Consider the following 16,929-nt stretch of genomic DNA (forward strand, 5'->3'; position numbering starts at 1 on the left):
ATGGTAAGGCTTTGATTTAACTTGAAGATAGAACTTCCATTACATGAAACAATTCTGTCAATTCCGAGAAATATTGACACATTAAGAAAATTCTGAAGTACATCTCTTGTAATCAAGATTTCAGAAAGAGGGAGAAGAGAAAAATTTAGAGTTCGTTTTTTTTTTTTTTTTTTTTTTTTTATCAAGGAGGACTTGTCTTCCCCTCATTTGGATGCCGTCTTAAATAGGCAAATGAGAAGATTCTTCAAGATGCTTTCACGTGAAAATTTGAGACTTTTTTTTTTACTGAAAGCTGAGTAACTTTTCTAAATAACATGCTTTTTTTTTTCAAGCAGGATGTTTTCACAAGAAAGTCTGAGACTTTTGCAATGAAAGCCAGGTAACTTGCCTAGATAACATAACATGTGTTTCCGAAAAAGAAAATTGTCTTCTTGTGTCAGTAACACTGCAGATGAATAGTCATTTATCCAGCTATGTAGGTAATACTATTCATGAATAGTATCTTTGGGTACTATTCATGAATAGTATTTCTTCTAGAATAATTGATTGCAAAAACTTACATTTGAAAATACAGGCTTTGAGTGCAAATAAAAATTTCAGAATTGACTTGTAGTAACTTCAAGTTTCTTCGGGAGACTCGGTATATATATATATATATATATATATATATATATAAAGAAAATGAAACAGATATGTCTCCTTGTAGGTCGAGTTGCACTATATCAATTTGATCAAATTGATATGGTGCAACTCAACAAATTGGTATCTTTATGTACATTGGCAAAGTATATTCCTCATGCATTTTTCCGGATTCTTTTCTCATTTTTTCACTTTTTAAAATTACTATTGAATCTGTGGGTTCATGTGTAGGACATAAATGGTTCCACAAATTTAATGGTAATTTTAAAAAGTGAAAAAAAAAATAAATAAATAAATAGAAAAAGAAATGTAACATTTTCCTTATAATAATAATAAAAAAACGAATAAATCGTTTGATGATGATTTTTAGATGATACTTTTTATTTTATTATTTAAAAAAGTGTTCTGATGTGACATAAAAATAAAAATAATTTTAATTGTTTTGTGTTTTAGGTTGTTTGTTAATATTGTTAATTTAAAAGCAAAAAACAATAGCGAGAATAATGGTTTAACAATCAAAGTCTTAGAGTAGCATCATGCATTTTACCTAATTAAAAAAGCATTTTTCTCTATTTTATCTATTCCTTTTTCAATACAAATTCCAACAAATTTTTTAATTTCATTCTCTATTTTCTTTAAATATTATTTTTTTACTCTAGTGGAGGATGGATATAATTTAAAAGAAATATATTCTCTCAATTGATCTATGAATAAATCTTCAAATACTTACACAAAAACATGCTTTATTTAAATGATAAAATGTATTAAATATTTGAGGTAATTAAAGCGAGATCATAAAATATTATTAATTTTGGTACAATTTTGTTTCTACACTATACATTTGCGATAGTAGAGACGATAATTGCAACTTCAAAAATGTATTATTGTCCCAAAAATTCTTCAAAAATTTAATGGCATCTAGGCTAAGAAATAGTTTGCATCCACAAAATAACTTTAATGAAAATATATATATAAAATGTATGCCAAACCGTAAATTACTTTGAGAAGAAACATTTTTTTTTTTTTTTTGCATATTAGTAGACAACTACAAACAATATAATAAAAGCCTCTCTATTTAATGACAGCTTAAAAAACATTCACTTTTAATTTTTTGGGTTTTTTTTTTTTTTTTTTTTTTTCTTTTCAAAATCTTTCGGGTGGAGAGTTTTTTGGCAAAATTTTTAACGTGGCCAAGGCTCCCGTAGGTCTGTCTCTGCCATAGGGAATGTCAATAATGAGTTCTGGGAGGTGATTTTTGTTTGGTCTTTCTTTTTCCCTTTTTTTTTTTTTTTTTTTTCCTAAAGGCGTGTTCGGGTGGTGATATTAGTACTAGTAAGATCCCATTTTATGATTGTATAATTATAAAATCCGAGAATCAACAATCACATTTACAACAGAAGCAAGAAGCGAAGGAAAACAAAAAACAAAAAAACAAAAAAAGTAATCAATAAGGTACGGAACATTATGAATCGCATCCATATGACCATACATTACCTTAAGGAAGCTTCATTCCTATCTCTTTCCAACTTTCCAAACACAAGTTGACACGAACTTTCTGATTGTCATAGAGCGTCTATATATACACGGTGAAAGGGTTAATAAGTCTCCCCGGGTGTATCGGTGGGAAAATGAAGTACACAATATATTGGTGCACTCCCATTTTGCAATACAACAACATACTGATTATTTCTAAAAAAAACAAGATTAAACATACGTAGGTCCTGTATGAGCAAGATTTTCCTGTTTGTAGATCGTTTGCCCCGAAAAAGAAATAGACACTCTCTGTTTATCTGCTTTCACATTTGCATCACACAGATGGAACTGGTTCAGCAGGTCATTGTTCTAAGCATACTGGAATTAGCCTTACCTTCACTTGATTTCCAAATGATATTATCTAGTTTGCCACATAAATTCTTGTAAAACTGCAAAAAGAGCCCACAAGAAAGAGGTGTTAAGATAGTTGATAGAATCCAGGAAAAGAGAATAAGGAGATGGAAGTTAAATTTTCCCAAGGTTTTGCACCATCAGATGCCGTTTAACAAACTTTTGACACACCAAACACCTCAAACCTGTCGAAGCTCCATATACCCATGACTGATGCTAATTGTCTGATTGAGACTAAGAAACAAGAAATTGATAATTTAGGCTAGCTGAAATAAGGATGTTGAGATTTAATGCTTTAATCGAACCGAGTCAAGCTGAGTATTGGCTGTTCAAATTCAGACAAAAACAAATGTTGGCTCGAGCTCGGCATGAACTCAAGTTGAGCTACAACCGGGATGTTCAAGCTTGGCTTGCATAAAATTGGTTGAGTCCAAACTTGACTCAAATAAATCAAACGAGTCGAAATTGAACCGAGTTTGAGCTCGAGCTCAACTCCTTGACTGGTCTCGACGCTCCGGTGCCTTGGGCCTGGCACCGTAGCAGGGAAAAACACCTCCATTTTGGCCTTGATGTCCCAAGGCCTCTCTTGTGGTACATCTTTGACCTCAAGTACTTCCCAATCCCACGAATTAGATCCCAGTTCTTGTTCACCTTCCGGATCACCTATTTTGACACCATTGATTGTGTCTGAAACTACAACAGCGTTGAACCAGATGGCCACAATGATCAGGCTGTTGGAGTACTTCAAAGAAAAGAAGAGGTAGGGTGTGGCCATGTGAGAAGCTAAGGGGGTTAATGGTTATGCTTGAGAGAGAGAGAGAAGGGACAAAGAAGTGACTGTTGGCTGAGAGTGAGAGAAAGAAAGAACAAGATAAAAGAAATAGTGATAATATTTGGTGAAAAAGGTTGAGATAGGTTTGGGGAAATCAGAAGAACCTAATAGAATATGACTAGTGGCCGCAAAAAAACTATAAATCACAAATTATTATTAAAGGTTTAGGTGAGGTGGTGTTCTAGAGTGGTATGGTGCTTAGTAAAAACCAAAGAGTTCGAAAATAGAAGCTTGCTTAGTGGAGTGTTTAGTAAAAATATTTGTTTGAATTGGATTTTGTCATCTAGTGAGTGACAACTCTTCTTTCTTTTCTTTTTTTTGCACTTTAGTCAATACTTAAAGGAACTGGCTTTCTTTTTTTTAGAAAACTGATTCTTTGATTTTTTTAGATTTCTAGATGCGTTGAAGAAAAATAAACAAATATATATATATATATATATATATATATATATATATATATATATGTGTGTGTGTGTGCGCGCGCGCGCGCACTAACAAGCTCAAAATGAATGGTGAGTTTTTATACGAGTTAGTACAAGTTCAAAACGAGTCAATAATCGAGTAAAAATTAACGAAAATTTTTGTTCCAACTCAGTTCATTTATTAAATAAACCGAACATGAGTTGAGAGCTCGAGTTGTTTGTGAACAGTTTGGTTCTGTTACAACCCTATTGAGATTGACAAATGGCAAAGAATGAAAGGGTAGAACAACATGTATGTAATTAGTCATAAGTCACTATTAGAGGTAGCAACAACAGAGAAACAACTAGCCGTGATGACTAGCGTGTTTTAGTGACATAAAGACCAACAACTGCACCAACAAGAACTTAGATACATGTTTGATGTCGAACTATTGGGACAAGGAAAATCCCCCAAAAGTGATTGCGATTAAGAGAAAAGACATTATGTAATTTCATCATAAATATGGTCTGATAGAGCATAATGATAATACGGACACATTTCTCGGAATCAGATTTAAATTTACAGATATAAGTAGAAGCTAACCTTGTGATACTCAAGAGTATCCCCAGCAGCCTTTCGAACATCTACCATGAAAAGTGATGGTGCAACTTCAAAGACCTATACATGAAATCAAGGCATCACTACCAAAAAAAGAGAAGAGGAAAAAAATAGTAATAATAAGAAAAAAGAAGAAGAAGAATAGAAACAGGGATGTAGAAACAAAATCTGGGAGTTACCTCCAGGACCACTGCAAACTGTCCCGCCCTATTTGCAGCTATTCCTTCAAGCCTTATCTGTAAGGAATATTAAATTAAAACATATTAAACTTTAAAAAATAAAAAGTAAAAACGTTAATAAAACTAGAAAGCAGTACTTGTGCTTTTTATGCATTGGATTTCTTATGCAAACTCTAAGACGTGAAAAATCAATGAACAAAATATAAAGGTAAACCCTATAATAATTGGACATCATTTTGTCAATAACATGTAATTTTTTAAATGGCATTTGTTTGACAAGTCTATTATAGAAAAGAAAACCATGGCACAATTATGATCATACAATAAGCACAGTCAAAGGATCATGACAACCATTTGTGACAAGTTTAATGACAAGCATGAAGAACAGTTTCTTGAACCAGCTTGATGATTTAAGATGGTTGTGTTAGTGGTGGCAGAGATGCAGATACAGCGTACATGCATTTCAGCAAAGGAAATCTATATGAATGATAGACATTATGGCTAATACCTTGTAATTGCGTGTATGGACCTTGAGACTCATCGATTTGGCAACAGCTTCAACAGTTGAAATAATGACTTTTGCTGGTTCGCGGGAAACAAAACGAGTTTGTCGCTTGACGTAATCCTGCCAGAGAACAAGAAAGCCCTGAGCTTCTAAAATTTCATATCTACTCAATAATCCAGGAAGCACAGCGTAAACTGTACCAAAAAAGAAAAATATTCTATCACCTTGAAGAAATCAAGATCTCTGTAGCGTGACACACCACCAATGGCCCTAAAAATACTCTTAACAAATTATATCAAAATGTCTGTCCCTATGAAGTTTATGACATTATTCTAGAACATGAGTTTCTCCTACTCCCTGGGTTTTCGCTCATTTTGATTAAACATATTGCAAAAGTTACTTTTCTTGCCCTGTTTCATTAACAAACACTGAACCCAAAAATATTTAGTCTTTGTTTTTACTAAATATATGTCCACGTATATTATATCTTACCCTGATCCATTACAACCAATGGAAGCCAAAATATTGTATATCATTTCCATAGTTCTAATCTAGCAATAGTCTTCCACAGAGCTTGTTTTTTAAACTGTGTTTCGTCACTACACAGGATAAAGCAAAAGAATAAAATGGCCATATGCTGACTCCAAAGACACTATGGACTCGTGGAATAGTAGAATAAGAAAAGTACTCAAAAGACTTCTATTTGGGAGATGAGATCGCAAAAGTTCTGGAATGATAACCCTACCTGTCCTCTGTCAAACAATGCGGATAAATTCAACCCTTGCGATAGTGTAATCATCTCAAATGCATTCATTACTAAAGGACCCCCTTCATTATTTTCTGACTGCTCAGAAACAAAGTTGTCCTGCAATATACCAATAGTTCCAAACATAATTAGAGAGAAACTCAAGTCCATAAAATAAAACAGAGAAAATGGTCTATAAAGGGCAAAAGCTAAGTTTAATACAGTGAACTTTGTAAACTACTGTATATGTTTTAGAAGTCCCACTACAAAATCAGATATCGTTCTAACTTCCATTAGAAAATTTATTAATTAAATGAGAAAGAAAATCATACATAGCAAAAGAAAAGCAATAACCAACCTCAATGTCGTCAAAAACTGCACGAACATCATCCAAATCCACTTTCTCATCTGCGTTATGCCCTACAGGAACATAGTTTTTCAGAAACCATGGATCTTTTTTTATGCCTTCAATCTGAATGCGCTGCAATAAAACAGGAAATAATTACAGAAAGCAAAGAACATAAAACAGGACCTCAAGCTTCCAGCGGTTATATGGAAAAATTATTTAATCAGACATAAAAATTGAACCAAATATCACAATCTATCCTACAAATGCCGCAACTGGCATGCTATGATACCATATATAACATATGATATAATATAATATATTAATAACATATATGATACAACATATAACACATACATATATGTTCATATGAGTGTGTATATCACCGAGCCAAGTGGAGCTTAAACGAGTTTGGCTCGATAAACGAACCAAGCTTGAATGAAACTTATACGAGCTAAGTTTGAACTGTTAAAAAACATCTTGATTCATGTACAGCCCTAATCTTCACCCTTTTCACCACCATATTAACTTGAACACATATATGATATTAAGGTTTACGGCTTACCCCGCATTTCATTTTGTTGAAGTTAGAAGCATATAATATGAAACTAACTCTATTGATATCAGCACTTTAAGGGCATACCCGTCTTAGCATTTTCTCCATATTTGTAAGAGGGATGGGCTTATAAGTTCAACATTAGTGCATATGAATTTGCCAATCACCTAAGTCAAGTGTAACATATAATCACCATCTAACTGGTCCTAGAAGTAGTAGGAAAGCATGTTTCAAATAAATATCATACTATACCACATAGAAAAAGTTATTCCAAGTCATACAGATCACCTAATTCAGATAATTGAGAAGCAAATTGGCACGCAATGCAGTTCCTAAACAGAGCAGGAATTTACAAATATATGTGTAAATTGAAAAAGCAATTCCATTTTCTGCAGATGGTGAAACAAATTACTAAAAGTTTTAGGATCTGAAGATGGTGAAACAAAGTACTTACAGTTTTAGGATTGGAATCAAGTATCTTGTGTATCAACAACTCAAACCCTGGAGAAAACCAATGTGGACAAGAAAATTCTGCTGCATTTATCTACAAATCAACCACAAGTGCAGTTAGTTAGTAGCTCTCAATGATACTCATGTACTAATATGTTATTGCGACTCACATTCAATCCACTGAGAAAGGCTTCTCGTTCCTCATGGGAGTCATAACAGAATAAAATAGGCAGTTTGTGAAGCTAAATACCTTTTTATGATAAGAAATACATAGTAATAGTGTCTATATTATATGAATTCATCATGCCAACCTCCTCAAATGTGAGACATAACTCTAGATAATACAGGCAAATGAGGTGGAAGACAAGATGGGCCTTGCAACATACTTGTACATCACAACTTAAAACAGAAGGAAATGAATCAGCAGAAAGTGTAGGCATCTAAAAAACTGTTGAGTTCGTAGCTATAGAACCCTAAGAAAATCCACAATCTGTGGAATCAATCCAAAGTACAATGATAGCAGGAGACCTTTCTGTACAGAGTTGGAAGGTCAGACTCATTAAATGGAAGATAACCAGCCATTAGAACATAGAGGATGACTCCGCATGACCACACATCAGCAGCTGCACCGTCATAACCCTGGTTGCCAAGCACCTGTTAGGCAACTATCTAGTGTAAGCAGCTGGAAAATATCAGTTAAAAAAAATGAGAATATGACTTCTGTCATCTAAAAAAAAAAAGAAGAAGAAGAAGAAATTTGCTCTCACAATTGGACCACCTAAATTTTAGGAAACAGACAAGTTGTTACGGACAACAATAAAGCTAGAGAATTTCAAAAGTTACCACAATGCTGCATTAATTTATCTTATCATATGAAGCTCAGTCGATACTGAAGTTCTTGTTAAGAATCTCCACAGACAAACATACTATTATTCAGAGAGATAACAATGAAGAAAAGTGGATGCATGAAGGATGAATGAAATAAGTTTTACAAATCACATAAGTTGGGTAAAAGATTGGGGAGAAAGCAACATGGGATAGAAAGCACAGCCTTCTGTGAATTTCTGTACCCTCCATCAACCTGATTCAGCAAGGCAAAAGGATCGCTTGGAACTTCTAATGTAGTTCAAATTGTTGCAATATTCCAGACACCAAGTAAATATACACTCGCAACATAATTTGTCTTTGTCTCCCTGAGCAGAGTTGTCGTATTTCTTCAAGAATAAATAGAATTATCGATCAACAGTTCAAAACCAGTAACCTAATACCTCCACCATTATGGAATTCAATTGGTTTGGGATGTTGCTAGTGGAGTGGGTAGGCCATTGTATGTTGATTATTTTATTTTATTTTTTTGATAAGTAATGTTGTATATATCAAAAGCACAGAAGGGCGCAACCCTAGTATATAGAAAATATACAAGAGAACACTTAATACAAAAGAGAAAAAAGAGCAAGGAAATCTGAAAAGCTAATAACTAATGGAGCTAAATAAGCAGCTGTCTAAATAAAGAGAGAAAAATAAATAAATAAATAAATAAATAAGCAGTTGATTAAATATTGGGGTTTGTCTATGTACTAAGGGGCGTCTTACGCTTTTTTTATTAAGTTTTACATTACTTACCAAAAAAAAAATAGATTCGGGTTTGCTAGAATTTTAGTGGAAGTGGATATTAATGCTGAATTTCCAAAGAATATAGAAGAAGATATAGGTAATAGTAGATCCTGTGTTGTGGAAATTGAATATCCATGGATACCTTTGAGATGCGATCAATGTAAGATGTTTGGACATGCAACTTTCACTTGCCCAAAAAGATCGATAAGGTTTGGATTCTTACTGCAAAAATGAAAGTCAATGAAAAGCAATGTGCCTGAGAAGAAATCTGTTGAAGTGATTCAGAAGCCAAAGGGTGGAAGAAGTAACTCAATTGTTTTAAAAGAACTGAATTTGCTAGGACACAAGTCTTTTGAAGTCTTAGCTAATCATGAACATGTGGGTGAGATGGAGTTTGTGGAAGGATCAGAAAGGATTAAGACTCCAGATATATTACTCAGTCAATTCATAGAAGCTGCTGTGATAAGTATGGACAAAAAGAAAAGAAAAGGGAAGCAAGTAGTAGAAGTTGAGGTGGTATCCCCCGAGAGACGTTTATCCCTTACCTTTGTGTTGTAATGAAGATATTCATTTGGAATATAAGATATTTGTATGATCCCTTAAAACAAAAAGAGATGAAGAGAATGGCAAGGTGTTTAAAGGTTGATATGTTTTGTAGTGGAAACTCGAGTTGAGGAAGACAATGTGGGTTCTATTATAAAAAGAATTGTTCCTGTTTGGAAGTATTTGTGTAACTATTCGATTCATGGTCTTGGGAGAATTTGGGTGTGTTGGAAAGAAGAGTTTGTTTCTGTTCAACTAATCCAGTCTTCAAGTCAAGTTATTTCTTGTAAAGTGAAATTTGATCAAGGGAAGAGGGATTGTTTCATGTCATTTGTATATGCCTTTACAAAAGGTGTGGAGAGGAGAAGTTTGTGGGTGGAACTTGAAATGTCCAAAGAATCTATTGGTGATCAACCTTGGATGCTTGCAAGAGATTTTATTAAGAGCCCTAAAGAGAAGCTGGATATGGTAGGACTTAATACATATGAACAAGAATTTTGTAGTTGTCTACATAAGATTGAAGTCATGGATGTTACTCATGTGGGGAGTTTTTTAACCTGGAGTAATAAGAGATAAGGTAATCATTCTGTAGCAAGGAAACTTGATAGGGATATGAGTAATTGGACCAGATGGAGAAGTTTTTTTTTTTTTTTTTTTTGATAAGTAATAAGTATATTATCAAACGTTTAGAGGGATAATCAAGCAAATGTGGAGTTCCTTCAACCAGGGATTTCTGATAATTCTCCTGCCCTGGTTACAGTAGGTTTAGAGAAAAATTTTGGTCCAAAGCCTTTTCAATTTCTGGACAGATCATGAGGATTTTTTGAACTAGGCAAGTGTTGGTTGGCAAAAAGATGTTAGAGGGTGCCTAAGTTTAGGGTTTGTTCGAAGCTGAAAGCTGTGAAGTAAGCTCTTAAAAAGAAGAATAGATTATATTTGGGAGTCTTCCACAGAAGGTTCAACAAGCAAGTATTAGATTGGATTATGTTCAAGATTGCTTGATGAGAAATCCTGGGTGTGATTCGAGTTTCTTTCCTTAAGGCAGAGGAGTCATTTCAAAAACAGAAATCAAGGGTTCAATGGTTGGCATTGGATGATCAAAACACTGCATGTTTTCATAGGCTTGTGAAAATGAGGGATGCTAAATATACTATTGGGGTTTTTGAGATACTAATGGGGTGAAAGTGGAGGAGATCATATTAAGAAAGTAGCTGTTGATTTCTATCAGAAGTTGCTAGGGACTCAATTGCATCATTCTGGGCAGGAGGAAGCATGTTTGCTGGATCAATTATTGCATTCACAGGTTTCTTCTTCTCAGGCAGCAACTATGGAAGTTATGGCTGCTGAAAAAGAGATTCAATAAGCTTTGTTTTCTATTGCAAGTAAGAAAGCTCTAGGGTCGAATGGTTTTTCTTCTCATTTCTTCAAGAAAGCTTGCTCTGTTGTAAGAAGTGATGTGGTTGAAGCTATAAAGGACTTTTTCACTACTAGCAAGTTATTAGGGGAGACAAATGCAGCTATTATCACCTTGTTCCTAAGGTGCAGAATCCTTCTTGTATGGAGGAATTTAGGCCCATTTCATGCTGCATTGTGATTTACAAATGCATAACTAAAATATTGGCCACTAGACTGAAGCCTTGCATATAGGTATTAATCAGCCTTAGTCAAACAGTTTTTGTTCCTCAGAAAAGCATAGCTGAATTTGTGTTAATGGCTCAAGAAATTGTTAAAGATTACCACAGGTAGAAAGGGCAAGCAAGATGCACATTGAAGGTAGATATTATGAAAGCTTATGATTCTCTTAATTGGGAATTTATTCCGTATTGCCTTCTGTTGTGGGAATGCCAGATAAGTTTGTGAATTGGGATAGACAATGCACAACAAATCCTTCTTATTCTATATCTATTAATGGGAGTCTAGCTGGTCTTTTCAGAGGAAAAAGGGTTTGAGACAAGGTGATCCATTGTCACCTTATCTTTTTGTGATTGCAATGGAGGTATTAACAAAACTGATGAATAAGGAAGTGCAGGTATCAAAGCAGTTTAAGCTTCGTACTAATTACTCAAAGTTGCAAATCACTCACTTATGTTTTGTAGATGATCTCTTAATGTTCTCATCAGCTAATGAGCAATCTATAGCAATTATTGTCAAGGTGCTGGAACAATTTCAGAAACTTTCAAGTTTGACAGCAACCACTCAAAGAATTCCTACTTTCTATGCTGGTGTTCCTCAAGAAGTAAAGAGACAAATATCAAGTATGATGCATTTCAAAGAGAGTGAGTTGCCAATTAGATATTTAGGGGTGCCTCTCATTGCTAGGAAATTGAGTGCATTGGATTGCAAGGCATTATTGGAGAGAATTACAGCTTGAATCAATTCCTGGGCATCTAAAAAAACTGTCTTTCGCTGTAATACTTTAGTTGCTATCTTCGTTGCGGTTCAGTATTCAAGTTTATTGGTCGGTCATGTTTATTCTTCCTAAGAAGATCATCAACACTATTGAACTTAAGTTTAATAGCTTTCAGTGGACAGAGACTGATCAGTCTGCTCTGGGAGTAAAGGTAGCTTGCCATTTAGTTTGTATCCCTAAACAAGAAGGGGGTTTGGGTTTGAAACGTATAGAGGATTGTAATAAAGCTGCCATATTGAAGCATATTTGGAATATTTTTGCTCGGGCAGGTCTTTCAGGGTTGCTTGGCTGAGGAGAATATTTTAAAGGGAAGATCATTTTGAGCTATTAAAGTAGCTTCAAATAGCTCATGGGGCTGGAAGAAAATCCTTAAATTAAGGAAGATAGCTAGAACTTTCTTACAATATGCAGTACAGAATGGTGAAAAACATTTTTCTTTGGCATGACTAGTAGCATCCTCTAGATGCTTTATATGAGAAATTTGGGCCGGGTTGTGTATGATGCATCAAGTCATGTGGAAGCTAAACTCTACTGTATTGGTGGATAAGCAATGGATTTGGAGGCCTGCTAGATCTGAGGACTTGGTGACAATTCAGAGTCTCCTTCCTTCAATCCAGCTAGGAGAAGCTGATGAACCTACTTGGCTTCCTTCTAAGTCAAGTCAATTTTCTACTTATAAAACTTGGAAAGCTATAAGATTCAAAAATTATCAGAGGTTACATGGTGCTGAATAGTCTGGTTTTAATGTGCAATCCGAAGGCATGCATTTATACTTTGGTTGACAATTAAAAACAGACTTTCTGCCCCAGATTGATTGATGCAATGGGGGTATACAGGGGATTATCAATGTGTTTTCTGCAGAAATGGTATTGAAAATAGAGATCTTTATTTTGAATGTGGTTTTACCAAATGTTTGTGGGGAGAACCACTGAGGAAGTGTATGTGGGGTTTCCTTGAAAATAATTGGTAAAGTATTCTAGTTTTGGGAGTGAAAAATTTAGGAGGAAAAGGGTTGAGAACTGTAATATGCTATTGAGTATCAAATTTGAATGCAAAGGAATCACGGAATTTTTGGAGGACAAGTTAGTTCAGAATAGAATATATTGAAGTTCATGTCATGGGATGTGAAGCTTAGAGTTGCTTTCAAGAATGGGTTTAAAGATTCTGATTTTAGCAGGTTCGTTGTTTTGTTTGGGTTATTCCAAATTCAGTTTTAGGAAAAGGAGTTTGAAATTGTGTTGTATTTGTTTGTTTGATGTTTGGGTGTAGTTCTCTTGGTTGTAATTTAGGGAGTTTGAGTAGCTGTGGTGCTGTGTTGTGTAATGCAGTCTTAGGCAAATGAGTTTGTAATGGTGTTGTGTTTGTTTTGTTGTTGGGGTTCCCTTGGGGGTCAGTTTGTGACAAGGGAACTTGAGTTCTTCATAGCTTAATGGATTGTTTATTCGTCCAAAAAAAAAAAATCGTGTATTTTTCTCATAATTGCAGGAATGGGCATTCAAATTATGGTGATAGCTAAAATTTCCAAATTTTACCAAAGGATCTCCAGATTTAAGTAGCTATGGTCTCGTGTGTGTTCTTCATAGCTTAATGGATTGTTTGTTCATCCAAAAAAAAGAGGGGGGGGGGGGGCGAATTTTTCTCATAATTGCAGGAATGGTCATTAAAATTACAGGGATGGCTAAAATTTCCAAATTTAATCTAAGGATCTCCGGATTTGATTTTGGAGTTTCTTTGGCAAAATGTGGAGATTAAGCCCATTCACGTAATTCAACATTATCCTTACTATTCTCACAATTTGAGAAAAACCTATATCCACTCAAGTAAATCCGCTTTCAGAAACTTCAACAAAACTTTTCAACATGGTTTTATTTAGCCAGACAATATAGAATTATTATAGAAATATATGTACATCTGCAATACAAATTGTCTAGCAATCCAAAAGTGTTAAAATGAAAGGCAATAACAATTAGCAAACACATAGGCCAAAATCAACTAAAACCAATATGTGAAGAGTCCAATTAAATGGCAAAGCATAATAGATGCTTTCCAATGTTTATTTATCTTAAAGACCGAATATACCTCAGGTGCAAGATAATTTGGGGTTCCACACGTTGTGTGAAGAAGATCAACCCCCTGCTCGTAGATATAAACAAGAGAGAGAGAGAGAGGGTAGTGAGTAAGAAAAAGTATATGCATAGTTAAAACTTTTTGCGTTATTTAATGCAAACATGCTCACTTTCTGGGGCAACGCACTCAGTCCAAAGTCCGAAACCTTCAAATTTCCATATGCATCAAGAAGAAGATTTTCTGGCTGTGCATCAAAGGAAAAGAAGGAAGATTTAGACAGGACCAGAAATGACATCTAGAAATTACAATTGACAGAAGAATAAGTCCCACAAAAAACATTGCAGGTACCTTCAGGTCTCTGTGGTATACACCCTTATTGTGACAATGTGCAACTGCATCTATAAGCTGTTGAAAGTATCGTCTACATTCATTTTCAGGAAGTTTTCCTTGGTGAACCTTTATATCAAATTCAAGTGTAAACATTAAAATTTGCTGCATAAAAGTTTCTGCATAGGAAAACGTAGTTTATTATCTAAAATTAACAAATTGGAGGCCTCAACAATATTTTAGTGACACAAAAATCATCTCGCTTCAAATTTGCTAAGCAACCCAAAAGGCATAAAGACTTGGGCGTTGCCCATGTACATAAGGACAAGAGAAACCTTACAATTTTATCAAATAGCTCTCCTCCAGTTACAAACTCGAGAATTATATATATCTTTGCCTGGCTGGCCAAAACCTTGAAATTTAAAAGGAATATGAAAGAAGAGAAAAGGGAGTGTCATCAATGCCAAAAATATATGAAACAAAATTAGAGGAAAATCATTATACTAATTGGTACTATATTTTAAAGAGTTAAAGCATACCTCATGCAGCCTTACAATATTGGGATGCCTGACAATCTTCATTATGGATATCTCTCTTTTAATCTGAAAGGCTCAATAAGAGGTAAGCCAAATCATTTCACAGAGAAAGGAAAGTCAGCACTAACCCTATAATTATCATAATTCTACCATACAGAGAAATACTTGAGGCACTTATGTAACAAAACGTCTTCCATTCAAACAAGAAAATGAGTAGAATATGTCATAGGTCTATTTTACATCTTTATTAAACCTTGTAGTACAAACTAGAAATTGAACCAATCTCACTTTTAAACTAGTTCTGTCTCATCTTCTTAGCCAGGCACAAAGAGCACCCATATGTCAGGCTGATTTTATCTGTTTGGACTTGTGACCTGGAAAATGGTTGAAGGCCCAGTTTCAGATGTTCATTTGGTTTCATTACAAAGTAATGATTTGAAATTTCGCCGCAAAAACAACAAATAAATAAAATAAAACCTCTATAAAATCCTGCAATATAGGCGAAATTATCAGATTCCACAGAAACTTAGTTCCATAAGAAACCAACTTGTGGCAATCAAACGCAGCCTAGTCACAAAGCAGAAGCAGCTGTCGTGAATCCATTAACAGTCAATAAGCAGTGCATATGAATGAGCAAAAACTGAACATGCCCTGCTCTACGCAACAACAGATTGATTTCAATTTGACCCCTTGAATAGGAGCAAAAAGGGGGCAGATAATATCACACACTTAAAATCAGCAGCAGCCAGAGACGTGCACTACTAAGCTAAGCATTGGGAAACATAGCCAATTCAGAAATTAGACGATAACCATTCTTATTCATATGGATGCTATCAAAGAAACCTGCATATTCATACAATTTGTATATAAGACTCTTTCAAGCATTTATGCAACAATAAAGTACCTGATCAACCATTTTGTGCTTCAGAATGGTGCTCTTGGCCAAAACTTTCACGGCTACACTCTCGTCGGTCTCTGTGTTCCGTGCAACCTTAACCTTGGCGAAAGTTCCCTCCCCGATGGTTCGGCCCACCTCATACTTCCCGACCTTTCTCGACACACTCTTCATCTTCTCTCCAAGCTCATTTGCCACAAACGTTACTCAAATTCTCAACTCAACTAAGGCGAAAACTCAGATATGTCTAGCAAATCAAAAATAAAATCAATTTCAGTAATAATTCACAAAAAGGAACAAAACCTCAACGCAAATAAGATTCAAAAAGACATACATTTATAAACAAAAATCGAAGTCTCTATTTTCGATTGCTGAGAAAAGGACGAAAGCAAATCAAAATCAAAATCCAAGAATCAAAATCGAGTATAAAAATAATACCTACACTCAATTTTGTTGCTAATAACCTCTTTTGATTTCACATTTGCAAAGAAAACTAACGCCAGATAGTAATCAAGATTCAGGAAAAGAAAAAGAAAAAAAGAAAATTCCAGAGCTCTACACCAGTCGTTTCGGCTATTTATTCAGCTACTAAACAGACCGTAAAATGGGAGAATACGCTATATGAGAATCAAAGTGAAAAAGCCATTACAACAAGCGAAAGCGAGCATAAAGGAGGATATTCCAGCGAGAGTCTCACCGGAGAATAAGAAAAATGGAGAGAGTTCACCGGAGAACCGGATTCTCGTGTCGCCAGAGCTACGCAATTGAATCCGAACTTGGATTGGTCAGCTCCGAGAGAGAGACAGAAAATTGAATTTGTCAATTTTAACCTCTCACGAAATAATGCCAAGCGATCTCTAAGCTCTGCAAGTGAAAATGAAGGACGTGACAGCTCAGAAAATAAAAAATTAAAAAGCAAGGAGATGACACACGCAAATGTACTTCCCGCTTTGGTTTTTTTATCCACGTGTCCTAAATATGGTACGACTATTACTTTGGAAATTTGGAGGGGTTGGGGATCCTTCGTAAAATGATAGTACAATTGTTGAATAATTAAATAGAGCTAAACTAAAGCTTAACTTTTATTTTGGTGCTATCTATGTGACGGAAATATGATGGCCCGACAGGATTACCGTATTCGCGTGTTATGTTTGAATTGTGTTTAGATATATGTATAAAATTATAATTTAATATATTTAATTAAATGGGTTATACTTTTTAATTATAATTATTTAATTTTGTATTGAATTTGCAGAGTATATTAAAAATTGTTCATCATTATGTCACGTGTGACATTTCAGGTTTAGGTTGTGTTGAAACAAGGGTATAATATTATATATGTCAACATGAACTCGACCCATTAAATTAAACGAGTCAAGTT

General features: G+C 34.7%; 1 protein-coding gene across 1 annotated transcript; it reads right to left on the bottom strand.

The window, feature by feature from the left end:
- Positions 1-2,064: 2,064 nt before the first annotated feature.
- Positions 2,065-16,428, bottom strand: LOC132165280 (CBL-interacting serine/threonine-protein kinase 24-like). Its single transcript, XM_059575775.2, is given in 16 exon segments — positions 2,065-2,497; positions 2,499-2,561; positions 4,361-4,435; positions 4,555-4,611; positions 5,063-5,179; positions 5,805-5,924; positions 6,163-6,285; positions 7,161-7,250; positions 7,685-7,810; positions 13,803-13,856; positions 13,960-14,034; positions 14,139-14,246; positions 14,458-14,529; positions 14,657-14,719; positions 15,558-15,795; positions 16,246-16,428. Coding segments are annotated over 15 exon segments (1,332 nt in total). The 5' UTR covers positions 15,723-15,795; positions 16,246-16,428; the 3' UTR covers positions 2,065-2,473.
- Positions 16,429-16,929: the final 501 nt, after the last annotated feature.

Source organism: Corylus avellana, chromosome 11, assembly GCF_965113065.1.
Source record: "Corylus avellana chromosome 11, dhCorAvel1.hap1.2, whole genome shotgun sequence".
Taxonomy (NCBI): domain Eukaryota; kingdom Viridiplantae; phylum Streptophyta; class Magnoliopsida; order Fagales; family Betulaceae; genus Corylus; species Corylus avellana.